A 27,514-nucleotide genomic window follows, 5' to 3' on the forward strand; every position below is an offset into this window, starting at 1 on the left:
TAAGCCCAAACCCATAAGGCTTGGACACAGCATGGCCTCCAACTTGGAGGAAAAGGGATTATAATGACGTAATTGTAATTCTTGCCTGTCGTACATGGGCTTTCACCCATGACTTCCTTTCTGTCCCTCTTTAGGGAGAAGGCTTGAACCTCGGCATCAGCAAGAACGAAGTGAGGGCCTTCATAGGCAACAGCATTTGCACCGTCAAGACTCTTACGCTCACCCATTTGTACTGTGAGCCCCCTCTGCAACCCCCACAGCCGCTCAACGCGTCTTCTGTGTTGCCAGAATTTATAGTGAGTTCAGAAAGTAAATGGATGGGATTGGAAATATTTAAATGTAGGAACATCACACCCATTCCCCACCCAACCACCACACACACTGTTTCTGGTCTCTCACTTAGACCCTTGCTGATGTTTCTATACAGTAGGAAAAGTTCTTCCTCTCTGAAAACCTTTTGAAAAGTCTGTATAACCCCAGATGTTGTTAGGTGGAACTCTCCCTTGCTAGCAACAGGATGTACTTTGGGTATATAGATATGTTTACACCCTTTGCATAATTATTTGCATAATGACAAATGATTCTGATCTCATAGTTGCTTAGCTTCAATTAAATTTCTCACTCCACCCATAAAGCAGCAGCAGGGTTTGCACAATAAAATTACTTTGATTTTATGGCTCTTTTAATGATTATGACTTCCTTCTTGGTAATTTAGTGGCAGTGCTGAAAAGTTTGAGGAAGGAGTAGCTTTTCAAGTGGTTGAACAATGTAATGTAATATCTTTGGAAATAAACATCTGTTATTTAACTTTCTATGCACCCTTAGTGCAACTATGAAGAATGAAATAACTAATGAATTAAGATATGCAAGTCTGAATTTTAATCTTTTCTTTCCCAAATGGTTTTGACTGATGTTTGGGATTAGAACTGGGAAACCCCCAATGCAGAAACTGAGCGTATAACTTATATTCTTACCTACTCAGTCCTGTCCCATGTAGGAACAGTGCATAACTTTCACATTTTTATTTTATTTATTTATTCATCCAACATATTTATATAGCTGCCTTCTCACAAATTTGACTCTGGGCAGCATACATTAAAAAACAAGCCATAAAATGAACAACATTAAAAATATTCCACAATTAAAAAAACATTGATACTATTAAAAGACTAGGAGAGACCATATTCGATGTTAAAGGCAATGTAGCCATCTCATCAACTCCCCATTTCCTTGAGATCCCCAAACCTGTTGACACAGCCACATTTTGAGGGACTTCTGGAAGGTTACTGAGGATGGGGTCAGTCTCATCTTGGCAGGAATGCTGTTCCACAGGGTGGGTTCCATGCCAGAAAAGGTCCATCTCCTGGGTCCTGCCAAATGTAACTCCTTAACAGATGGGACCCGCAACATATCTCTTCTGCCAGACGTGATGGGATGGGCAGATGTAACCAGGAAGAAGCAATCCCTCAAATAACCCAGCCCCATGCCATGAAGGGCTTTAAAGGTCATCACCAGCATCTTGAATTGGACCCAGAAGCAAACTGGTAACCAATGCAGCTTGTGGAGCAGAGGTGTAACGTGTGCTGTTCTAGAGGCACACATAACTGCCCGTGCCGCTGCATTTTGCACCAGCTGAAGCTTCTGTATACTCTTCAAGGGGAGCCGCATGTAGAGCGCATTACAGTAGTCCACCTGGGAGGTGACCAGGGCATGGGTGACTGTCACCATGGTTAAGCAATAGATCAGGATGGAACAGAGTGATCCTAAAACTGACTTGCTCAAAGGTTAGTTGCAACATTTCCCTCAAGGTTGTCAATCACCCCTTAAAACTACACAGAGTTATACTTGCATCTGTGCTAGTAACTTCAGCCATACTGAACTATAATTCTTTTGTAGTCATGTGGTAGATACAACTGTGTCTGGTAAAGTTGCAATATTTGCACTTCTGTTCTAGAGCTTCCTCTCCCCATCGTTTCCTTACTTGTACTGAGGGCTTTCATTAGCTTCTGTTTTATAAGTGCATAAAATGTGTCCCTGATATTCTGAGAAGAAAGAAAAAGTGGATGCATGGATTAGGCCTGGAAGGGAAACCTCAACCCATCTACCCTTTATTTGTTTTTCCCATCTTTTATTAGATGTGGTATAATTAGATCAAAGTGCCCATGTGCCACATATTCTAAATGAGCCATTAGTAAGTTGTGACCTTCCTGTGGATAAATAGCCAGACTCTGCAAGAAAACCACAGAGATAAAAGAAGCAGGTCCAGATGAATACTGAAGTGGGAGGAGAAGGCGCTTAAGGTTTTGTTTGTTTTAATTTATAAACTCTTGCCTTGCACCAAGAGGTCTCCAGGCTTGACCCAGCTCCTCTTCTTGCCACTTTACCAGTACACTAAATATACAGACCCTAGTTGGACCAACACTGGAAATTCTCTAATTCTTACTCTTTCCTGTTATGACTAGGTGTTAGGAATAGCAGGTAATTAAGTAAACATTGATTTATTTATTATTTCTATTCATAAAATAAGCTTTCCAGTGTGGTTCAATGAAGAGTTTCGGTTCATCAGCCTCCCTTAGTGACCTTAGGTGGGCACCATTAGGAGAGGCTTCTCCAATCTGCTTGCCCTCAGGTGTGTGGACTTCAGTTCCCAGCATCTGAGTGGCTGGGAATTCTAGGAGGTGAAGCCCACAGATCAGGAGGTCATCGAGACTAATTCAGGGTCTTCTTGTATCAGCTGTTGTATCAGGTTGCTGCCTCAATAGATTACTCAGTCCTTATAGTGCCACAAGACTATACACTTTACTGCTACAGACTATGTCTATACCTGTGGAATGAACCTTGTATGCTGTCACCTTACAGGTACAGATGGGAAACCTGCGCCTGGATCTTGGTCGTGTCCGCTATGATACAGAACCGCCATCCAGTTTTCCCCCCCAAGCCCAGATTGGGCTGGGTGTAGGGGCAGCAGTGCTGGTGGTTATAGTACTGCTTCTCATTCTAATGTACAGGTAAACATGGCAGTGATTCAGAAGGTGTGATGTGCAGGCTGGGAAATAACTTTGTTTCCTTCAACCGGCCTTTACTCCTGTGAAACTTAGTAGTCTCTCTTCCTCCCTCTACTGACAGACGGAAGAGTAAGCAAGCCTTGCGTGATTACAAGAAAGTCCTAGTGCAGCTTGAGAACATGGAGATCAGCGTTGGAGACCAGTGCCGCAAGGAATTCACTGGTATGGAATGGGAATGGAGTTAGTTTAGTTTTCCCCCAGCTGAGTATAGCCACTGGGTTGAACTACTGGTCTGTTAAACTATTGCTTCCATCATGTCCAGCCAACAGAGCAGATGATTGTGCGAACTGGAGATGATGGATATGTAGTATAACAAGTATGTAAGAATACCTGATTGGGGAAGGTTGGGATAATCAATCTGGAGGAAGGAGGAAGGATTCTGAATAAGGGAAAGAAAGCAGAGGAATGATGTGAGAAGATACCTGTCTATAGATCTAAAACCTTATACATGTGGTCCTCATTTTACGACCACTCAGTCAGTGATGGTTTGAACTTATGATGGCGCCAAACAAGTGGTACTTACAACTGGTCCTCGTACTTACGGCCATTGCAGCGTCCCCGCGGCCATGTGATTGCGATTTGCCACCTTCCCTGCCAGGTTCTGGCAAGCAAAGTCTATGGGGAAGCCAACAGGAAGTCACAAGTTGTGGTCACATGAGGTCATTGCTTAATGACCCACACAGTCCTTGCTTAACAACAGCAACTGGAACTGCCAGAACTGCCATTGCTAAGCAACGCACTCACATGGTTTTTGACTTACAACTGCATCGCTTAATGACAGAGTTTCCAGTCCCAATTAGCATTGTTAAGCAAGGACTACAGGTAGTCCTCACCTAACGACCACAATTGGGACTGGCATCTCAGTTGTTGAGCAAACCGGTCGTTAAGCGAGATGCCCACGTGACTGCTTCACTCAACAACTGCAATCCAGGCACTCCCGGTTCCGGTCATTAAGTGATCTCCTGGGTCCTTAAGTGGATGGAGTGAAAGAGCCATCTAGTGAACAATTTCAGCTCAGCGCGTAGCTGAAATCCTCCCAGCGAGCAGCTCTTTGAGAGTGAAAGGGCTGCCTGCCAGACAGTTTCAGCTCCATGTGAAGCTGAAATCCCCCTGGCAGGCAGCCCTTTTGCTCTCAAACATTGCTAAAGCCCACCAAAGGGTTTGTCCTCCTTTTCATGGACGGAGGGGAAATCCTTCCTGGGGCGAGAGGAACAGAGCTCAAATCTTCAGGATTTGAGCTCCATTCCTTCACACCACTGAGAGGTTTCAGCAGTGGGCAGGAATGGAGAGATCAAATCCTGAAGATTTGAGCTCTGTTCCTTCACATTGCCAAGGGGTTTCCCCTCCCCTCTGCGAACAGAGTGGAAATCCTTGGTGGGGCTGGAGGAACGGACCTCAAATCTTCAGGATTTGAGCTCCATTCCTGCACACCGCCACGTCCTCTCCTTTTGCAGCCTGGGTACTGTATGTTTGTTGTTGTTTTTTGCTCTTCTTTAACCTCTTTACCCTCCTTGCCTTCTGTCCCAACTCCTGATCACAACCCCTTTGCTCACTTCAGATCTCATGACTGAAATGACTGACCTGAGTGGGGAGCTGGAAGGCTCTGGGATCCCGTTCCTGGACTACAACACCTACGCTCAGCGTGTCTTCTTCCCAGCCCAGGGGGATGTGCCACTGAGACGTGTGCTGGACCTGCCCGAGGGCCGCCGAGCCACAGTGGAGCAGGGCCTGGGACAGTTCTCCAATCTGTTGAACAGCAAAGTCTTCCTGCTGACTGTGAGCACACTGGGGAAGTGGGGAGGTAGATTCTGGAAAGTGGCTGAAATACGGAATAGATTCTCTGCCACTGGTGGGGATGGGATGTGTGTGCAAATCATTCTGTAGGTAGAAAATCTCCCAATGTGGGACCAAGGAAGAATGGCAGGAAGTACAGTTCCTATATGAACACCTCTACCGTACCATTCAGTGTTGAGGTAAGGAGAGAGCAAGGCAAAGCTACTCCCTGGTTGAAACAGATTCAGTGCTAGGTGGTCATCTGGCATCTCCTAGATTCATCTGCAGTGTATTTTTACATGTATTGTCCTCTGCTGCATCAATGGCTGATGGTTTAAATTTCAGCTCTGAGTTGTATTTCTGTTCTTGGGCAGAGGCATCTGCAGGCTCTGATGCTTTCATCCAAATGGTGAATGTAGTGTTGTGCAGTTGCAGCACAAGTTGTGCCCCTTTTGTGCATGCAGGCAATGCCACAAAGCACACACAGAAGGGATGGAACTTAAGGTGCGACACTGCCACCATCATTTGCCCCCTCGTGGCCCGCTGTTCTTGGGGCAGAAGGGGCATCCTGTGGGCTGTAGCAGAAGAGCTGATAGTCCCTCTCCCTGCTACTTGCAGTTAATCCGGACCCTGGAGGCGCAGCCTACCTTTTCTCAACGAGACCGATGCCATGCAGCATCGCTCCTCTCTTTGGCCCTTCACGGGCGGCTGGAGTACTTGACGGACATCATGCAGACCCTCCTGAGTGATCTGGCTGCCCACTGTGTTGCCCGGAATCCTAAGCTCATGCTTCGCAGGTAGGTCCTGGAGCAATCGTGCATGGATGCAGAGTGGGGAAAGGTAACTTTCTTCCGAAAAATCTTGGATTGATTAGCTGCTTCTGCGGAGTGGATAGCTCTATGCTTTTCATAGAAGTGAATGAAGAAATTAACTATTTAATTAATTAATTAAGTAGAGAGCCAGTTTGGTGTAGTGGTTAAAGTGCTGGCCTAGGAACGAAGAGACAGTGAGTTCTAGTCCCACCTTAGGCATGAAAGCGGGCTGGGTGACTTTGGCCAGTCACTCTCTCTCAACCCAACCCACCTCACAGGGTTGTTGTTGTGGGGAAATGGGAAGAGGAGGGAGTATTATGTATATTTGCCACCTTGAGTTACTTATAAAGTAATAAAGGCAGGATAAAACATCTAAAAAAAAAAAGTCTTAAAACTGGAATATCGTTGATTGAAAAAAAATATGGTACAATAAAATGAAAAGGTGCTCTGGGGATTGCTCTACCTTTGTACTTTATGTTAAAATTATGTTTCTTTTTGACAGTTGTTTAAGCGCTGTGCACATATACAAAAATACTGCTCTGAAATTTTGTTTTGTTTTGTTTTTAAGTCTGCCTTTATACTGGAGAAGCACCTTTCATAATCTGCTTCAGATACCAGATATTTGGGTCTCAAAAAGAATTTTGCTGAATCCAGTTAACCTCTGTATACATTCTGTTGCACAGAAGCCTGGACAAAAAAACTCAGGCAATATGAACAGTTTACATTTGAGTCAAGGCAATTCTTGGGCAGCATATAGCCAAGCCCCCTTCTCTTGAAGTTGGAGCTGGTTCCAATATATCACTAAATACAGGTGGTCTTCGGGCTATGACCATTTGTTCAGCAATTGTTCAAAGTTACAATGGTGCTGAACAAATGCTACTTACAACAGGTCCTTGTAGTTCTGGCCATCACAGCACCCTCACAGTCATGTGATCGGTGATTTCTGATGTTCACTGCCGGCTTCCTACAAGCAAAGTCAATGGGGAAGGCAGCAGGAAGTTGGAAACGACCCCCACAATCCTTTTTTAACGACAGCAACCAGGACTGCCGGAATTGCTGTCGCTAAGTGTTGCGGTCATGTGATGTCACACTTTATGACCGTGTCGCTTAGTGATGGCAATTCTGGTCCCAATTGCTGTTGTAAGCCAATGACTTCCTCTAACATTGCTAAACTCTGTAATCATTCCATAGGACAGAGACCATGGTGGAGAAACTACTGACCAACTGGATGTCCATCTGTCTCTACTCCTATCTCAGGGTAAGCACTGGGCACCATGCTGAATTCTATATCCTAAGTTTAAATTGGTTTGATGGGGAGCAAAGGCAAGGGAATGGGCCTAGCTTTACCACATTGTGAACCCTTCGGCTAACATGTTGCTACTGTCCTTCCTTGCCTGTTTAACTCTTTATGCCTGGTCCTGAAACCTGTTGAAAATCTGAGAATTTTTTTACCATGCTTTCTCTTCCTGTTTCTGGGCAACTGAATAGCATCCTGTTAAATGTAACTTGATTTATTTCTGGCTTTGTATTTTGCCAATTCTAAAAGGAGCTTGTGATTTCCCTGCTACCTTATTGATCCTTACAACATTCCCCCAGTGGGAAGAGTCATGTGTGGATCAATGTGCTGAAAAATCAGCCAATATTCAACCTTTACATTTTACGTTTCCTGGGGATTTTGGATTTGGGTTTTAATAATTTGGCCATACTGCACTGGCTTTCATTGCACTCCCATGGAGAAGTGCACTTCTCTGTGGATTATTTCCCCTCTATTTGATTCCTACCCTGCTTTCTAAAATCCTTCATGTGGGTGACTGCATCACTTTAGTTCATGGTACATCTGATGGCAACCAATCTTTTGGAACTGTGTGATCTTTTCTGCTGTGCCTGTTAATCTTGATCCACATCACTCCACATCTATTTGCAAATCTTACTGTAGCCTTTTTGTCACTTTGCCTCCTTTCATTCCCTAGTTTCCCTCAGTGCTCCCATCCATCTTTCTGAGTTGCCAAAAAGATGATCACCAGTAATAGGACAGAGGAGCCAAAATCGATTGCCCTTGTAGCTACAAATGTGTCTTTGCTTGTCTTGCGTGTACATAACTCTCTTCCCTTTCCCACGCTCACTGCCAGTCTATTTTATACAACAGTCCAGCCCTTCACTTTAGTACAGATAAAAAATCTTAAACATAAGCCAACTCCCACTGCGTACCCCAACTCTACCCTATGGCAGGTAAAGTTCTCTAAATCTGGTAAACCATGCAGTCTACGCAAATTTGCCTGCTTTTTGCTTCTTTTGCTTATTTGCACAGCATATTCAGATACCAATCAAGTTACTACCTTTGCCATGCTTTAACTTAGAAATTCTTAAACTCCTAACTGTACTGTTGGTTCCACCTTAATTCTTTTGTATGCCTGTTTTCCTTTTTTTCTTTTCTTATTATTATTATTACCAGTTTCATTCCTTTTTTATGCTATGTCATGTTACAACTGTTGTTGCAGCAATAACTGATTGCTTGATTGAATGATTGATTGATTGATTGATTGATTAACAAGGTATTCTGCTTTGGGTTGGAATTATGCAAAGAATTTAAGCTTTTCCTTGAGCTAGTGAAAGTCCTGTCTATCCCCTTTTCTGGTTATTACTCACATTCCACATAAATGCTCTCATTTCAGTTGATGGATTTCTATTTTTGTTTATGGGCTAATATCACCACCTGTGCTTTGTGCTTGTTCAGAATGCCTGAAAATGGTCTGTTTAAAAAAAAAAAGGAAGATTTTTGAAAGTCAGCCTCTGGAACTCCTGCAGGAGCATAGCGATAGGTGTCCCGCTGCAGAGCAGGGATGGTTTCAGCTGCAGAGAAGGAGGTCCACCCATTCTGTCTCTCTGGATGCAGGAGGTCGCTGGTGAACCTTTGTACATGCTTTTCCGTGCCATCAAGTACCAGGTGGATAAGGGCCCAGTGGATGCTGTGACGGGCAAGGCCAAGCGGACTCTGAACGACGGGCGGCTACTGCGAGAGGATGTGGAATATCGGCCCCTCACTTTGACAGTCTTGGTGCGGGGGGGTCCTGGTAGCGGGGCCGAAACGCAGCGCATCCCAGCCCGTGTCCTTGACACAGATACTATCACCCAAGTGAAGGAAAAAATTTTGGACCAGGTCTACAAGGGTGTGCCTTTCTCCCAGCGGCCCTCTGTGCATTCCCTTGACTTAGGTAAGATACCTCCTTCCTGTAGGGTTTCCAGTCAGTTGAGGTTGGCTAGTTATTTGCAGAGCATTGTGTATCAGCTATGCTGTGGAGGTTTGGGGAGGGGAAGGACATGTGAAAGTGGGAGTCCCTTACCTATCACTTCCCCCCCCCCCACCTTCAGAATGGCGCTCAGGGGTTGCTGGCCATCTGACCCTTTCGGATGAGGATCTGACATCGGTCATGCAGAACCAGTGGAAAAGGCTCAATACATTGCAACATTACAAGGTACAGGGAGCAAGAGAGATGACAGTGAAGAAAAGAGAATTGGGGGGGAGAAGTTGGGGGGAGGGGACAACCTGCAGGTCATGTGCATTCCCCAACCTTATGTTTGCAGCCTTAAGAATATGCCATCAAATTTCAGCAGCAAAATGCAGAAAATCCAAGGCCTTATTTTACCCCCAAACAAGGAAAATGGGTATCTTAAGTTTCCATGTGGCTTAATACTGCAGGGACATAGCGTTTGCTATTTTTAAACTGGAAATCCTCCCCAAATTGGGAAAATGCTGTCCCTTTCTTCATTACTTCCCTGCAGCCCCTGGGGCCTAAAAACATAAAGCACAGCCCCTGGAAGATGAAATCTATTCATCCCTACATTACAGAGTATTAGCTGATAAACTAGCTGATTTTTAAATTTTAAAAATTTAAAAATTTAAATTTTAAAATAAATAAAACTACCTAACGCAGCCACTCTGCTGTGCTTCACCATTTTTCATTGTTTGCCATCTTTCACTCCTCTTTCCCCAGGTTCCTGATGGGGCCACAGTCAGCCTCATTCCCCGCCTTCACAATGATATTTCCCAAGGCACAGGCCAAAGCTTCTTCTCTGGAGAAAGTGAGTGTCTCTCAGAACAAAGGCTGGGTTCATGCATTGTTTGTAAGCCATAATGTGGGTTGTTTCTTTTGGCTTAAGCAGATCGAGCCAATTCTGGTTATTCATTGAACATGGTTGCTCAAAGGCGAAAACTTTTGTTTTTGAACCGTTGCTGCCTTATGCAACACAGCGTCTTCTCTGCAGTTCAGCATTGCTTAACAACACTAGTGGCCGTTTTGTCTAGGGGATCATGGGAGTTGTAATCCAGCACATTAGGAGGGCACCAGAAAGCATATACCATTCCTCATATTTGTAATGCTTTGAGATTCCCAATTTCTCCTCTCCTCTCCTCTCCTCTCCTCTCCTCTCCTCTCCTCTCCTCTCCTCTCCTCTCCTCTCCTCTCCTCTCCTCTCCTCTCCTCTCCTCTCCTCTCCTCTCCTCTCCTCTCCTCTCCTCTCCTCTCCTCTCCTCTCCTCTCCATCCCTTTTCCTTTTCCTTTCCTTTCCTTTCCTTGCCCCTGGCCCGCCCCTCCTTCCTTCCTTCCTTCCTTCCTTCCTTCCTTCCTTCCTTCCTTCCTTCCTTCCTTCCTTCCTTCCTTCCTTCCTTCCTTCCTTCCCACTATTGGTCATGCAAATTATACTTAAAATTAGATTGATGTATACATATTTATTTATTTTTATTTGTCAAATTTGTCATATGCATAGATATACCTTGCATTCTTGATTTGTAAACCTGGCTGGTCATTAAGAACATTGGGGTGGGTAGGGGTTTGCAACACGTTGCTGCTGCTGCTGCTGAATGCTGCTTGGGATTGCTTATGGGTGAGCCTTCTCTGTGGTGGTCCATATGATCTAGAATGCCCACCCCTCTGAAATTCAGAAGGTACATACTACACAAACATTTAGGTGCTTCATGAAAATGTACTTCATCAGTCAGGTTTTCGCAGTATGAATTTGGGGGGAGAAAATCTTTCATTGAAGATTGCTTTTATATTTTAAGCATAGTTTTATTGTTTTTACTGTAAATTGATTTGAGATGTATTAGCATATGAAATCATATATAATTTAACTAACTTAACTTAACAAATAAGTACCTGCTGGGACTGCAACTCCCAGAATTCCTAAGCCAGTGTGGCCCATGGTTGTGAGGATAGCAGTTTGGGGAAGGCTAGTCTAGGCTTTACCTTGATACAAGTTTATAAACCCTTTTATGAAGGCTTATATAGACTTCCAGTGGAAAATAATATTTGTAGCTCAGAGTTGAACTATAGAGTTCCTGGTGCTTTCTGAGTTTGGTTGTTTGCTTGCAGACATTTCATTACCCAGCTAAATAACATCATTAACACTGATTATATAGACTATATCTGTGATCCTGGCCTCTGTCCATCTTGTTGTTCTATAAGTGGGCTACAGTGGTCACCCCAATGGTTCCCCAAGCCTCCTTCCTAGACTCCTCATCCTTTCCCTCACCCTTTTGATAGTAGCTACTGCTGGTACCCCAGATTGGGGTACCAGTAGTTCTTGCAAGCATCAGTTATGCCCAAGACAAGGTGCTTATCAGGGAAATGTAAAGAAGGAATTGGTTTGTCTCATAGCCAGATGAATCTCACTGCCTCCTTTGCAGACACCCCAATGCTAGAGGATGGAGAGGAGGGGGGGCTACGCCTCTGGCACCTGGTAAAGCCCTCTGAAGAACCGGAAGCCACAAAGCAGCAGCAAGGCCGGCGCAGCAGCCTCCGAGAGCGGGCAAAGGCTATTCCTGAGATCTATCTCACACGCTTGCTTTCCATGAAGGTAAGAGACAGGCATCGTGTTTTTGAAGTGCTTCCTCCCAGCCATCCCGTTCAGTCCTCAAATGCACAGGTTCTTAAAGCAGTGGCTTCACAAGTAGGATTCCTGAGAGCTTGTCAAGACAAAGAGGAAAGACAAACCAGCTTCCCTGAAAGGAAGCAGTTTACCCACTTCTCCCCATGTGTGTTTGCACTGTTTAGCTCTGTATTGTATTGCGAGCATCCTTGATGTACTTTCAGGGTGAATGAGGAGACAACACAAGAAACTAAGCTAGAACCTGACCATGATAAGGCACAGGAACACAATCATGGGAACAGCTTAAAATTAAATTCTGAGAAGTTGGTTTGCTCAGACAAATGTTTCTTTGGATGGTTGCAAAGCTTTAAAGAAAATCGCTCACCACAGAGCAATAAGATAGAGGAGAGCTCCCCTTAGGGATCAGCTCTTGGTTAAAAAAACAGGAAAGAGTAGAACATGCTATCATATCAACTAGGGCTTCCTAGAGGTTGCAGCTGTCAGAAATGCAATGGTGATGTTGTAATGCTTACAGCTTTTAAATATTGATATTTTGACAGTATTTTGCATTTTTAATTAATTTTAAAAAATATAGCAGCGGATCTCTAAGGCCCTTCTCTTCCTCCTATTTACCCTCCATAGGGAACACTACAGAAGTTTGTGGATGATGTGTTCCAGGCAGTGCTGAGCGTGAACCGCCCAGTACCAATTGCTGTCAAGTATCTGTTTGACCTCTTGGATGAGCTGGCAACACGGCATGGGGTTACTGAACCAGAGACTTTGCATATCTGGAAAACCAACAGGTGCGAATTGCATGGGCTGATCAAGGCAGATTTGTCCAGGATTGGAGGAAGGCAGAGGTTTGAAAGGCTGCAGATTAGATTAGCAGATGAGAGATGTCATGAATCCCTCAATTTTAATATATTTTCTCTTCCACCCATCTCAGTCTGCTGCTGCGCTTCTGGGTGAATACGCTCAAGAATCCACAGTTCATCTTTGATGTGCGTGTCTCTGATAATGTGGACGCAAATCTCAGTGTCATTGCTCAGACGTTTATTGACGCGTGTACAACAGCTGAACACAAAGTTGGCAGGGTAAGTCTGCATATGTGCACATGGAGTAAACAGGGAGACAGATTTGGGGTTGAGTGCATGTGATGTTAGGTGACGCCTCACTTTGGTGAACCAGGGCCACATAATACTGATTTGTTCTATACCCAAACAGGATAATGAAGTCTTGCCCCATCTAGTATCTCTCAGAAAGATTGAGCTATAATTCCATTGCCTTAATCTGCATTGCCAAAAGAGGTGATCCTAGTTGTAATCAAGTATAACTGGAGGGAACTTAGTTTGGGAATGCTAAGAGGGCACCATATATTTGACAGTTTGACCTCTTATATACGTAAATACGTTCCTCCAGATATTTAACTCTCATATTAATCTCATCATTTCTAGAAGCAGCAGTTAGAGAGAAGTTGAGTTGTTGGGTACTTTTTCAAGTGACTCCAGCTATTGGTGGCTTGAGCCAATGCTCAAGTTCTATTTATGCTCCAAGGAGAACAGTTTGGGAGGTTGTTTTTAGACAAGTTCTCTCAGATTCACGCTGGTCATGATGTCACTTTTAAATAATGCCATATCTAGGGAACCTACCATATTATCTGATAACATTTATCTGAGTCAGTTTCATAATATGTCTCTTGAGGCAGCAGGTAAACTACTACTTGTTTGTTGTATCCCTCCTCCACTTGGCTTATATAAGCTCCTAAAGATTCCATCTTGTCAATGATCACTCAGCTCATTAATACTTCCTTAGGTTATGGTGACCTGAAGGCTTTGTCTTTGGACTGGATCAGTTTTAACAACTATCACTGTTTGTCAAGGGTTCCATATTTAGCCAAGCTGGTAGAGAAAGTGGTGGTGCTGTATCTTCAGGAGCTCTTAGAGGAAGCAGATTATAATTTGTTGATATTGCTGGATCACTTGGTGGCTCTTGATATTGTTGACCACAGAATCTTATTGGAGCACTTGGGGGCTTGTAGTGCTGTTTTGCAGTGATTCCATTCCAATCTTTTCAGACATTACAAGAAAGTAGTCATGGGAATTTCTGCTTGGGAATTATCCTTGGCAGTTCTGCAAGACTCTTTCTTGTCTACCACAATATTTGATATAAGGCTGTCAGAAAGGGGAATTCACAGACTTGGTGCTAATTGACATCAATATACAAATAATATTCACTTAGATTTCTCCTTTCCTGCAAATTTAGGATTGGATGTCTCCAGGGCTTCTGAATTACTTCAGGTTGCAAAGGATTCTCTGTAAGAGAACAAGCTGAAACTTAATGTAAATAAGATTCTGACTGGGTCTCAGAATTTAGGAAATGTGCCTGTTCTGGATAGGGTTACACCCTCCCCTAAGGATATGGGGTCCTCTTAGATGAAACATTTGAAACTGGATAGCAGCATCTGTGTCAGGGAAGACTATCATCTTTGGCTGATGAACGAGGTGTATCTCTACCTGGAGGAGATCAATGGCTCTGGTGATTTCTGTTGATACCTCAATGTTGGATTATTATAATACACTCTTCATGGTACAACCCTTAAAGACAGTTCAGAAATTGCAACTGGCCAAGTACATGGTAGAGTGGGTGATGAATGGTATTTCTCAAAGCAACCATTTGTTGCCAATTGCCTTCTTAGGTCAGTTCAGGATTCTCACAATGGTATGTAATGCCTTACATTACTTCCAGTAGGTTATAAGTGGGGCACTTCTTGGAAGTCCTGCAGCATTTGACCTCAATGGATAATTCTGCTTTTTCTGTGATGGGGTCTGTGTTATGGAATCGCTGAAGCCGTTTCTTCCTAATACAGTTTAGGGAGAGACTAAAAACAAGACTGTATGGCATAGAAATTAGAAACGTTTAGTTTATATGCCTGTACTGATGAAGGGAGATGCAAGAGAATGCACAGATCACCAAATCGTGGCATAATTTCTCATACAGTGTTTTTCTTAAAAAGAATATTAGAGCCATATGCAGGGAAAGTAAAGCCAAATGAACAAGTAGGCTACAGAAAAGGCAGAATGGATAACAACTGTAGGATGGCTAATGAAGAGAGTGAGAGAATACAGGAAGGAGGTTGACTTTTGCCTCACTGATTAAAGCAAGGCCTTCTGGGGAATTGTTACAGTAAACAAGGAGATCCTGTTCTGAGAAACAAAGTGGTTCAGAATCGGAATGGCAATGAGAGAGAGGCCAGAATACATATTAACCCCAATGGTAGGATTGGAAGAGATCACAGCTGGAATCATAACTGGCGGGCAAAACACTTAGTGGCTTGTGATACATAGATGACACTACTTGCAGATGGTGGTGAAGAAAGGAAAATGATAGATAGCTTTGCTTTCTTGGTTTTAAGAATAGATTAAGATTGGCATTATGCTGGAGAGGTAAAGAGAAATCCTAGAGATAATTGATTGATTATGTGCCATCAAGTCGTTTTTGACTCCTAGTGACCATAGGTAGATTTTCTCCATGATATTTTTGTCTTTCTTGGCTTTGGGTTCTCTTCTCTTCTTGGCAATTTCCACAATTTGTTCTGACATCCAGTTTGCTTTCTTCTCTTTCTTCATTTTTGGCAGTCTCTTTTCACATTCATCCTTAACAATGTCTTTAAATTCATTCCATAATTCCTCTAGTTCTCTGTCAGTGAGGTTCAGGACTTCAAAGCGATTCCTGATGTTTTCCTTGACCTAGGGATGAGGGCAGTGACAAACTTAGATTCACAAGTTTATGAAATGATAGTGACATTTCTAAAAGTAGTGGTTATGTAGACCTGTGAAACTGGACATTGTGAGAAAGAATAAAATAATATAGATACTGAAATTATGGATTTGGAGATGGCTACTCAAGGTGTAATGGACGGCAAAGAGAACCAATCAACGACTCCTGGAATAGATAAAGGCTAATTGTTCTCTTGCAGTCACAGCAAGCAGAAATTATATACTTCAGACATGCAGTACGAGCAAATGACAAACTAGAGAAAAATCATTATGTTTGGTAATACTGAGGGAAGTAAAAGAGTAGAAAGACAACAAATAAGTAGGATGAACAGATAGGGGGAAATTATTAGATTGTCCTTGGAAGAAGTTGGAGTTGTCACTAAAGACAGGTTAAGATGGCAAACGTTTGTCCATACGGTCACCAGGTGTCAATCTTGCTTCAATTGCACCTAATTAACAACATTCTGATTCAACCAGCCCTTTAAATGTTTTAGTGTTTGAAGATTTGATGCTTATTGTTTCGTTTTTAGTATTTTATATTTGTTGTTTAATTATGCCTTTATTATTGCTTCTCTATTCTCTATTTTTGTAAGCTGCCTCAAGCCATTAACAGAATGAAGGGGCAGCAATGTTCAGGAGTTAATTCTGTTTGCTAAGAAGATCCATTCAAAAGTTGTTCTGTATTCCAAGGAGACTGTGCTTAGGAGAATTGCTCCACAGGTAGCTCGTGCTCGATATCTGGTCAGACTGTCTTCACCAATTATCTTTCACCAGCCCTAATAAAAATGTCTAAGCCTAACCCACAGTTTAACCCTTACTGGTAGTAGCTTTCTATCAACAGAGGTTAAATACTTTTCTCATCCCAAGGAATGATTTGGGGGGGAAAAAAATTATGTGAAGAGCAGCTTAATGAAACCATCAGGATGCTTAAGGAATGTAGATTAATATCAATAAAACATATAAACATGAACAAAACAAAACTTATTTGATTGCTGATGCTACTAGAGAGAAAAAAGCAGTCCTAGCAGGAATTATCTTGCCCAACATCCCATTTAAATCAAGAGGACACGTAAGATATATCCTCACCACTACTTGACTAATCAATTTCAGATATGAACATGACAATTCATGTCTTGTCACGTTTGAGATAAATGTTTTGGAATTCTGTAATACAAGAGGCTTAACACATGAGCTGAAATCCCATTCCACTTTCAGAGCAGTTTTAATGCATTAAGCATCATTCTGGTTTCAAGATGCCTTTGGCCTGCTTCAAACCCTCCTGCAGAAATGCTGATTTCCAGAACCATTTTGCTGATGGTGCGGGAATGGCCTTACTCCCATCAGACTCACAAGTCCATTTCCCTTTCAGGCATTTCTAGTTGAGTTACATCACTTTGCTTAACGTTCTAGGTTGCAAAACATATTCTTTCCCACATCTAAATACTTTCTCTTGCAGGTATGTAAATTTATAATATAATTTCCCTCTCCTGGATCATGGTACCTAAAATAGTGGATCAAACAATTCTACTTTCAAGTAAACATGAATAAAACACTATATACTTAGGAGATAATCAGCTGGCATCATATACTGTAGACTACAGGCTTTTATGCTACTGAACTTCCACTCATAAATCAGATGAAAATGAAACTGGTTGAATTAGTGGATTCCCCTGCTCCTTTCCTTCTCTTGGACTGACGTTAAAAAGAAAACACAGTTTTACACTTTTGTCTGTCACTTGGCTAGATAGGGAAAATGCCAGAACTCTGGTCAATTTTGCCTTTTTATTTTTTAAGGACAGGTCCACCTTTTCACTATTTCATCAGTGAACCTGTAAAAAAATAGCGGTGGAGGGCAGCAATCAGTCACTGGAGGGGACTGGGAGAGCTCTTGCCATGGTGCACAGTAGCCAGTTGGAGTGTGTTTGCCTACAATGAAATAAAGTACAGCAGAAGGACAGAAAACACTCCTTTTGATGTGCAGTAGAAAAAGGCGGGCAGAAGTTGCTTTTCCACTAGGGTGGGAGGGATAGGGTCATGCATTTCTGCCCCTGAAAAACAGTCAGTGGCCATACTCATGTTGGGCAAGTTTGTTATATGGACCAGTCCTATATTTGTATCATTATGCTCCTTGAGGCGTTTCCTTTCTGTTGTTCAGAGAGCCATACAAGGCCCAAGGCCTTGGCCCTGTACCATAGAAATCCTCTTCAGTTGCCTCTCTGGCTTTTGAAATTTCCTCAGGAGTTGCCCATGCTTTCAGATCTTTTTGTTTTTACTTGTAATGACATCTGAGATTGCCAGGATAGGTATATGGCATACCAGCCTTTGGTCTCTGTATCTAGACTACAAGACTTCGGTCTCTATTCTTTCAGATATAAACACTGATCTTCATTTTTCCTCTGCTTATATTGTACCAGGCTAAAAGAAAAAATGTTTTATGCATGCTCAGGGACACTGGCTTTTAAAAAAAAATTAATATAATTAATTTGCTCTCCGGAAACAGGCTTGCATTCTAAGTTTTTCAATCTTCCTTTGGAATTCCTGGAAAGCTTCTATTTTTATAATTCCCCGAGGAAGGCCTCCAACATACTATATCAGACTCTAATACTTTATAGACTGTGAAGCAGTTGTTAAAAAAATCCCTTTTTTGTAAATCTAAACCATCTTAATCATTGCTTATCCAATACAAGTAATAATCAGACATCTGAGGAATATTATTTGTAAAATACTTTCCGATTTGCCTGGACAGCCTAAAGCTCTAGAAAGGAGGTGAGATGAGGTGATGATATTTTGCAAAATAGCTTTTACTTCTCATTTTTGCTGCAAAAGTTGCTCTCTTACAGTCTCCTATAATATCTCGTAGAACTGGTCAGACCAGACCAACCCTTGCTGTTATTTCCTCTTGGGTAACTAAATAATATGTTGGTTCCCTCAGACTTTTTTTAGCCCTTTGATAATGCTGTATTTTTTAGACACAGGCATTTTCATTTCTAATTACTGGTCTAGTCCAATTTCTTTCTCAAAAGCTTCTCTGGCACATCTGGCATTCTGCCACATTCCTTTCAGAAGTGTCCTGCTCTGGTCATCTGAGAAAAGTAACTGTGTAGGGCTATGAGCACCCCAAAAAATTGGCTGAAAAGAGAAAGCTCTTTCTCAAATGAGATCCTTTGAATGCCCAACTACAAGATTGAAATCAGCTCAGGCTGACATAGGATTTTAAGCTGCAAAAAACCCAAAACGTTTATAATTTGAATGCGAAACAAGGGTTGAATGTTTGGAATCAGCAACAAGGTAGGTTTTCATCAATCCTACTCACTATGTGTAGGAATTTTAAAAGAGATTCCCTGCAAGGTTAGGCAGGGTGATGACTGCAGGGACCAGCATATACCCAGACACTTCTGCTGGAGGCTGCAAGAGAGGGCAGTAAAACAAAGTTTCCTGCATCTCTTTGATGCTGTTGAGCGGTCACCGAGATTTTTGCTATCCAGATCTGGTAGCCTTATCCTTTGACTTTTTAAAGGTTCCTTTAGTTAATTAATTAGAAAGCTGCCAGACTACAAAACAAAGCATCACTTACATACATGCATTACTTAAGTACATACATTACTTATTTACATACAAAAATGCAAGTTCTAGTTCAGTGTTTCTCAACCTTGGTAAATTTAAGGTGGGTGGACTTCAACTCCCAGAATTCTGGCTGCCTTGACTCCCAGAATTCTGGCAAGCTGGCTGGGGAACTCTGGGAGTTGAAGTCCACCCATCTTAAAGTTGCTGAGGTTGAGAAAGACTGTACTAGTTTATGTTCTGATGAAGAGCTGGTATTTTTTTTTGACCTGCCATAGTAGCCATTTTGCAAATAGCTAAGTCTCCCTGCCGCACCCATTTTGTGAGTGCCTCTACTGCATGCTCTCAAACATGCCAGCAGCCCAGCTGGGTCACTTGTACCCTTCCTCCCTGGATCACACTGTCTGGTGGTCCTGTATTCCCAATGGCAATCAGGCCAGCACTGTTGGAAAGCTCCAAAAAAGCAGGGCATGACGCTGATAGCCTTTCCCTTTTGTTCCAGAACATGACATTTAGCATTATGCTACTATGTCTTTGCTTTTATTACTGCAGCTAAGCATCACTGACAGACCTATAATTCTCTCCAAATTGCTCTCTTGAAAAGCTATCATAAGCTAGCGATGACCCCCACATCTTGTGGTAGTGAAGTCCATTGAGTTCGGGAGGTCAGTTGTGTGACATATACAGAGATGCTTTGGGTTTTACACTTTTTTTTCCCCATTTGTTGGCTGACTCCACATTGTGAAAACACCCTTAGCCCTATTCTAAATATGGGGAGAGTTTGCTGGATGACATATTTAACGCTTTGCTGGGCCCTGTCTTTTGTAAATTGCCTGTATATGATTCGGAAGGGTTTAATGAGATGAAAGATATAGGTCTGTATCACTGACGGAGATGATAACTCTGTCGCTGGGCTACTAGCGGAGGCCAGTAACACAATGTTCCATCACCCAGAAATAAATAAATAAATAAATAAATAAATAAATAACACATTCATGTAGAAATTGAGAGTGTAAGTAGGAAAAAAAATGTTTTTCTTCTTCGTCCTACCCAGCTCTTCCAGGTTCAGGAACTGTGGTTTTTTTCAAATGGAGGAGACCTTGTCATGTAAGCCTACTATACGCCTGGTACAAATTTCCCATCTCAGTAAAGACAAGGTCTCCATCAAGTAAGCCTCCTTCATAGCTTACTTAGGCATTTGCAGATGCTGGTTCACAAGTTATCTTAAATCAGCACTTGTATTTTTAAATGGGAATTAGGAAGTAACTAACCACAAAACTGATTCATGCCAACCTCCACTTTATTATTATGCTTATCTCACTATAAGCAGAAAATCTAACCCACGTTACAACTGACATTTGACATCATTACTGATCAGCAGTTATTATACGTTGTTTGTACGTTCCTTCAGTGGGCACAACCTTGTGGTCTGTCCCCAGCACTGTTCAGATAAACTTGGCTCAAACAGATTGGGTGGTGTCCACTTGTAAATGGGGAATTGGGAAATTTTTCCCCTTGATGTTTTGTTCTTCTAACTCAGTGTTTCTTAACATGTGGTCCTAGGACTCCTGGGGATCTCCCAAGACCCTCTCGGGTCTGCAAAATCAATATTATTTGCCAGATATTGAAGATATTTGTAAAAATTTAAAACAATGTCACTCTCATTATTATTTTTTATTTGTTAAAACATATAGGGTTTTTAAATTTATTTATGTTAATATTAATGGGTTTAATGTGTTATTTTTACTTGATTCAATAAATAAATATTCTGCAAATGTGTCAATTTTAATTTTTAATATGGTAAATATCAATAAATATAATCCATACAAACAAAAGCTCTTTTGGGGTCCTCCATAATTTTTAAAAGTGGGAAGAGCCCTGAGAGAAAAAAGTTTAAGGAACACTGCTCTAGCTCATTTCATATACCTCCCACTTCCTTGCCTAGTATTCTCCAAACAGCCAACAGTTATGGGATTTGGTGTCCAACATGCCTGTAAGACACCTGTCTGGGAAAAGTTACCCTTGTCTCTTAGCTTCCAAGCCTGTTAAATGTGACAGGTTTTTCTCTTTAGTTGCAAAGACGTGTTAAAGTCTGGGGCAAAGTTTAAGCCTGGTAGATTTTGAAGCAACATCAGACGAATTTTAGGACATGAGGCATAGTAGGGCTGAAGATTGCCTAGAAGTCATGTCACTTGAAATAGAAACCTGCAACTTCATCTCTGGTATGGGGCAGGTTAAGACACTGCAAGAGAAACTCCCTTCCTTACTTTCTCTCTCTTGCTAACTTTATATCAACTATGAAGAAAACTGCATTTCGGCTTTAGAATTCAAGCCCTGCTCATACAAAATGCTGAGTTGGTCTCATTGTTTTTCTTTCTTTATTTTAAAATGTGTATCTTGGCTTCTTCCTGAATAGAAAGCAAGCAGCTAATATCACTGTACAAAATACTGATGTGTGTTTTTAATGATAACTTGAATTCTGAAACCGATTGAATTTGCAGATCACGTGAAGTTAACAGTTTTTACCATGATTTATTCATAATTGGTTGGGTGTGCACAACACACTAAGCTGCAAACAAGTGAAGCACATTGTGGCTAATGGAGGACTTGAATCTAACTTGTGCAGATCTGATATTTTATCCAGAATACTACGCTAACTCATCATTTTGGAAACAGAACTGCAGTGCAGTTCTGTTTGCAAACTTATCCATGACCAGCCTAAAAAATAAACCAATACCCATTCTGTCATACCTTAGCTTTCCCAAATTGCAAACCTCTCAGGTACATTGGATGGCAATTCATGTACTGTAATTCTCAATTACCGTGGATTTGAGATTTGGAAAGGTTGTCATAACTAGAAGTAGAAAGATAATTTACTGATGCTTGTGTATCTTTTTTCCTCACTTTTTAAAAACCAGTTCCTGATTTTTCTTGCTTTTCTCTCTTACTTCAGGATTCACCAGTCAACAAACTACTCTATGCCAGGGAAATCCCATACTACAAACAAATGGTGGAGAAGTAAGTGTGAGCAAAATGCAAAATACCCTTCACGAAAACAAGGGGTGATAAGAGGGAGCTGTACACAGATATCGAGTAAAAACAAACCGGAAAGATTAATTTGCAGTTTCCCTAAATCATGCAAATTCACATGGCTTCCCTAATTTTGCATAGTACTGTACTGCTTTTACTAGCATTTACAAAGGGACCAGGAACTAGACAGGGCACTCAATGGCTTATTTTTCCTTCCCGCAACATTTCCAACAACAGGAAATCTGATACAGCCAGCTCTTTTGGCGTTAAAGATTTCAGGCTTTGCATAAACACTTCAGTTTCAAACATTGTAACTAGAACATTTAGAAACTATCATGTATTTAATGAAGACATTGAAAGGAAGCTGACTTCTACAGCTTTTCTGCACTTTGGGAACTGACAACTTACATACAACTTTTACTCCATCCATGTATTCTAATAATCACGAATTGGCAGTAAATCTCCCCTCTCACATTTAGTACCTTGTGTACACATTGTGAGGACTGACCAACCCTTTCAGCTTCCCTTGTGAATTAAAAAAGGAAACTTAGCCGTTGGCATCTAGCATTTGTTTATCAACACTGCTGGTTTTCAACAAATGTTGCTGTACTCTAAAAAGAGAGAAGTGGAAATGGTAAGAGATACAACCCAACAACGTGTAGGGCAACCGGTCAATCTGCAGCAGAGGAAGGATTCCCATGGAAGAAGCTATAATTTCTGGGTATACTTGAGCTCTGAGTCGTTTTCACTTGACTGCTCCTTGTGCAGAAGGAATCTGGCATGTGGAATGTTCCAGAGGGTACCAGAGACCTTAGTTATGTTTCACAAAAGCTTTTTCAGTCTTGATATTAGGAAATCCTGCTCGGTGGAAAAAAAACACATACCTTAACACTTCTAGCCACTGACACTGAGTCTGGGTGGGAATTCTGGGAGTTGAAGTCCATTCATCTTAAAGCTGCCAAGATTGAAAAACACTGATTTAGATAGAATAAATTATTGGAAGCATTGATCCCAGGGGCTGGTCTTCCTTATGCTCTTTTGTCTATTTATTGTTTGCCTTCTCTCCCAAACCTTTGTTATCAGATATTATGCGGATATTCAACAGACTGTTCCTGCCAGCTACCAAGAGATGAACTCAGCCCTGACTGAACTCTCAGGGGTAAGAAATAAATGCCAACCTCCCCTCGTTCATGACTGAGAACCAAAACAGTATATTAAAAAAAAACCTGTCACCTTCACAAACTAGCCATGTAAACTTAATTAAGAGGAAGACTGTGGGCAACCTAAACAAACTGCTCCCAAATAAGCCCTTTTTTGTCCCCTTCATATATATATATGTGCATACCTAGGCTCAGCCAAGTCAAATGAGTTATTTGCATTCCTCTGCTATGTCCAGAATATTAATCTCTGTCTTTAAATCAGCTTTTTAAAAAATCTGTTCGATGTGCCTGATTCTTGGAGCCTGACTGGACAAGTCCCTGCAGTTTTCTTGGCAAGGTTTTTCAGAAGGGGTTTGCCACTGCATATACTGAAAGCCAAATCTTTGTTCACATGTCCAGTTCATTGCCAACTGGGAACATATAGACCAACTTTTTCCTGCACTGGTGAACACCCATAAGTTTGCTTCATACTACAAAAAAAAGCCCCAGAATTAATAACAACACTGATAATTTCTATAATACTTCTGTAGGTTCAAAGTGTGCTTCCTGGTTGTTTTTTCAGTAATCTTATGCTAGTCCTTCGAAACGCAACTAATCCCTCTTAATCCACAGGTGAGGTGGAAGGTCCAGCTTGTACATTACAAGGATTACTTTGGGTACATTGGGTGTCTCTGCATACATATATCTTACATTTGGTGCAGCCTAACAGAGATGTGTTATAAAAACAAAGCCTCTTCTTTAGTGTGATAGCAGAGACTGCTCGGAACTCTACCCTGCCATATTAAACTGTAGCACACAGAAATTCGAGTTAACTAAAAATACAACAGATTAGGCATGTGTCATTTGGAACAGGTTTTATCTGGAAGTAGGTCATATTAGTTCTGAATAGGGTTCCACAATATGGAAACGGGCTACCAGCACAAAATAGAAAAGAGTTTCTTGGATGGGCCTTGAATTGAAAGTGCTGGGATCTGTGATAGCTTCCCTGATCTGCTAAATGGACACAAATTACCATTTTGTAGAATTATTATGGATACAGATGGCAAGGATAGTCAAGCATTTGGACAGTTGTATGCATATAAATATATGCATAATATAATGGTAGTTTGTCTGAATTGATATGAAAAAGTGATTGACTAATATTTTTTATCTTGTCTTGGCAGAAATATTCCTCTGATCTCAATTGCTTGGTGGCTCTGCAAGAACTTTACAACTATATTAACAAATACTATGACCAGGTATAGTAATACATTTATTGGAACTTAGTCATGGGAGCAGGGAGGGATGAAGAGAGATATAGAATAGTTACTGTGGGAGATGGCAGAGATTGGTTGAGTGCAGAAGAGAAAAGGTAAGATTTCTGAACAGGATGGGCAGGAATTTAACTGGCTTTGTCTATGTGTGTTTTCTGCAGATAATCAGTGCACTAGAAGAAGATCCATTGGGCCAAAAGATGCAGCTAGCATATCGACTGCAACAGATTGCAGCTCTTGTAGAGAACAAAGTGACTGACTTGTAACATTCCTAAATTAGCTGTCTACCCAGATCTAACACCAATAACTGCAATCCTAAGCATGTTTACTCAGAAGTAAATCTTCCCAACTTCAGTGAGACTTACTACACAGCAACCATGTTCTATAATTGCTGAGGAGGGGCAAGAAAACCTATCCTGAAAATTCTGCACTATCAATTTATCAGCAACATTTTCAGGTGCCAGACGGCATTGTACAATCTCACTCATGGGCATCTAAAATGGTTTAAAATGGCCACGACCACTGTTTCCCCTCTTCAACCCCCAGTGCCTTAACTGCATAGATGCTATAAGGCTCTTTTGCACTTGCTGCTCATTCTCTTTTTAAAAACTAACTGCAGAGGGAGTAATCCCTGTTTGGAACACTGGCTTTGTAAATAAAAATAGTGTATTTATTTTGGGCACCCTACATGGAGGGTGCCAACTTACAGTGTCCCACTTTTGAGCTGTGGGCTAATGGGTAGCTCCCTGCTGACCACTACAGATCTGGAATTGGGGGTTTGGGGATTTTATCCCTTCCAGACTTAATTTTCTGGCTTATAATGCACTAATATTGCAATTGGTGATAATACCATATTTTAAATTTCCTCTGTATAAACACTAGACTCTAATTGGTCTTTATTTTAACTCTTCCCATCTATTGCCATCCCCTCCCCAATTTTATGTATATATGAGAGCCTTTTGCTCTGGGATTGTATTTATTTTAATGAAATTTTGAAGAAATAAAACAACTTTTCAGAAAAATGCTATTGTCTGATTTACTTACAGATTCTAAGATGGGGTTTACAATCTGTAGTTCCAGGATTGAATGCAAAAGTGATTATAAACTGTAATATTTAATGTGGCAGAAGCAGAAAATCATGAAATACACAGGAAATAATAATTCAAGTATGTGTTTATTTTCTATTAATAATCTTTCTGGCACTTTATCTAGAACAAATATAAAGGACAACTGGCCTATACTGTTCTGTAACTTTCTTGATTACTTTTTAAAATTGGAGTTATATTAGTTGTTTTCCAATCCTTGGAAATAAATGCTGTAAGATCATGATCAGTTTCATACTGGAGTGCTTTAAGAATCCTGAAGTGGGCTTTGCTGGGAATATATTTATCTTTAATTTGTCAGTCAGACTTATAATTTGATCTTTCATTTTTATTTGCCTCAGTTCATCTGATTCTCCTCCTAAAAAAGGTGGGTCAGGAATTGCCTTAAGTTACAGGCAGACAGCAGGGGGTCCAATTCAAAAGGGAAGTTGTAGACTCCCTGTCATTGGAAAGTTAAGCAGAGGCTGGACCATCATTTGTCAGGGATGCTTGAAATTGGAATTCTGCAATGAGTAGAGGGTTGAACTCAAAGACCTAAATGGCCCCTCCAAACCTTATCAGTCTATGATGGCAATTAATGATGGTGGCTAGGATGGAAGGCAAGCCAAAGTCAACAGGTAACAGTAGTTGAGCAAACTAGATCTTGCTTCAGCCATCTCTATTCCATATGCAAACATTTTTTTTAAAAAAAGTAGAAGGCAGTCATTTATGGGTACTGACCACTGATGTTTATCATTCCATTGAAAGGGGATGGGTCCATTTCTGGGAACCAATCAGGATTATACTTAGTAATTGGGCAGAAAGCTATTCCTAAATATGATGTTTGGTGCCTGTCATGATTATGTATGCTCCTTGAGAAAACTGCAAGGAGCCAGGTGTACATATGCATCAAGGCAGGAAAATAGCTGTGGAGCAGAGATAAACCATTATCAACCATCAATGACAATGGTCACAGACTGTAACTATTAGGCTGGCTTGGGAAGCACATACTTATGCATACAATTCCCAGCAAGTTAATCTGTCTACTTGGGACAAAGAGCTCTGGGGATACTGCAGGTATTTCCCCAAAGAAAATGCCCATTCCTATTAGTGATCAAATGTTCTTAAAATGCAAACAAGGTAAGATAAAGATGCTACACAGTTGAGCTTGAGTCAACATATCTTGGGGGGGCAGTATCAATATGGAATTAATTTACCATTATCTTCTGGGATTTTTCAACTTTTTAGTCTAGCCCAAGCCCAGGGACTGCCTGGTTGTCTTCTAACCATGTATTAAGGAAACTCAACTCCACTTATCTTTGGAGCCAAAACAAGATCAGCCCAGAGCCGCTACGCAAAAAACAAACAAGGAAGGTATAAAGGCCCATCTCTTGTAGCAGATCTGTCATGCAGAAGAATAATGCCTCTGTTAATGAAGCTGGGGATTCTTTCAGTGATTGATATAGTAATAAAGCAATCCTCAGGTGATCCAAGCCCTAATTACAATTATGTGCCCTTAAATCAGTGTCAACTCTTAGTGACTACATAGCTAGAATTCTTTCTATAGAAAGAAAGCTGAGTGCTGAAGAATTGATGCCTTTGAACTGTGGTGTTGGAGAAGACTCTTAAGAGTCCCTGGACTGCTAGGAGGTCAAACCAGTCAATCTTAAAGGAAATCAACCCTGATTTCTCATTGGAAGGATCAATAATGAAGCTCAAGCTCAGATACTTTGGTCACCTAATGCGAAGAGAGATCTCTTTGGAGAAGACCCTGATGCTGGGAAAGATTGAAGGCAAAAGGAGAAGAGGATGGCAGAGGATGAGATGGTTAGATAGCATCACTGAAGCAATGAGCGTGAAACTGAGCAAACTCAGGGAGACAATGAAGGGCAGGAAGGCCTGGTGCAATATGGTTCATGGGGTCACAAAGAGTCGGACACGACTTAATGACTGAACAACAACAAGCTAGAATTCTCTAGAATAATCTGTCCCCAACCTGGACCTTCAGGTTTTCCAACAGTGCACCCTTCACTGAGGGTAACTGAGTCCATCCATCTTCCTGAGGATCATCCTCTTCTCTTTCCTTCCACTTTCCCCAGCATTATAAACTTCTCAAGAGAGCTAAGTCTTTGCATAT

The 27,514-nt window shown here is 41.5% G+C and overlaps 1 protein-coding gene across 2 annotated transcripts in view; it reads left to right on the forward strand.

The window, feature by feature from the left end:
- The window catches only part of PLXNB3 (plexin B3), a 63,401-nt gene extending 37,880 nt beyond the window's left edge, over positions 1-25,521 (forward strand). For both annotated transcript variants that reach the window (XM_007420469.3, XM_088137771.1), the window contains exons 20-35: positions 135-296; positions 2,860-3,008; positions 3,127-3,227; positions 4,624-4,841; positions 5,457-5,635; positions 6,842-6,908; positions 8,544-8,862; positions 9,020-9,123; positions 9,643-9,730; positions 11,334-11,503; positions 12,158-12,318; positions 12,462-12,609; positions 21,806-21,870; positions 22,966-23,041; positions 24,206-24,280; positions 24,457-25,521. In XM_007420469.3, coding sequence (XP_007420531.2) covers positions 135-296; positions 2,860-3,008; positions 3,127-3,227; positions 4,624-4,841; positions 5,457-5,635; positions 6,842-6,908; positions 8,544-8,862; positions 9,020-9,123; positions 9,643-9,730; positions 11,334-11,503; positions 12,158-12,318; positions 12,462-12,609; positions 21,806-21,870; positions 22,966-23,041; positions 24,206-24,280; positions 24,457-24,561 — 2,187 coding nt within the window. In that variant the 3' untranslated portion in view covers positions 24,562-25,521. The remainder of the gene's footprint in view (positions 1-134; positions 297-2,859; positions 3,009-3,126; positions 3,228-4,623; positions 4,842-5,456; positions 5,636-6,841; positions 6,909-8,543; positions 8,863-9,019; positions 9,124-9,642; positions 9,731-11,333; positions 11,504-12,157; positions 12,319-12,461; positions 12,610-21,805; positions 21,871-22,965; positions 23,042-24,205; positions 24,281-24,456) is intronic.
- The last annotated feature ends 1,993 nt before the right edge of the window (positions 25,522-27,514 follow it).

This window comes from Python bivittatus, unplaced genomic scaffold, assembly GCF_059951505.1.
Source record: "Python bivittatus isolate LINGU-HERP-01145 unplaced genomic scaffold, Pbiv_v1 ctg000220_np1212, whole genome shotgun sequence".
Taxonomy (NCBI): Eukaryota; Metazoa; Chordata; class Lepidosauria; order Squamata; family Pythonidae; genus Python; species Python bivittatus.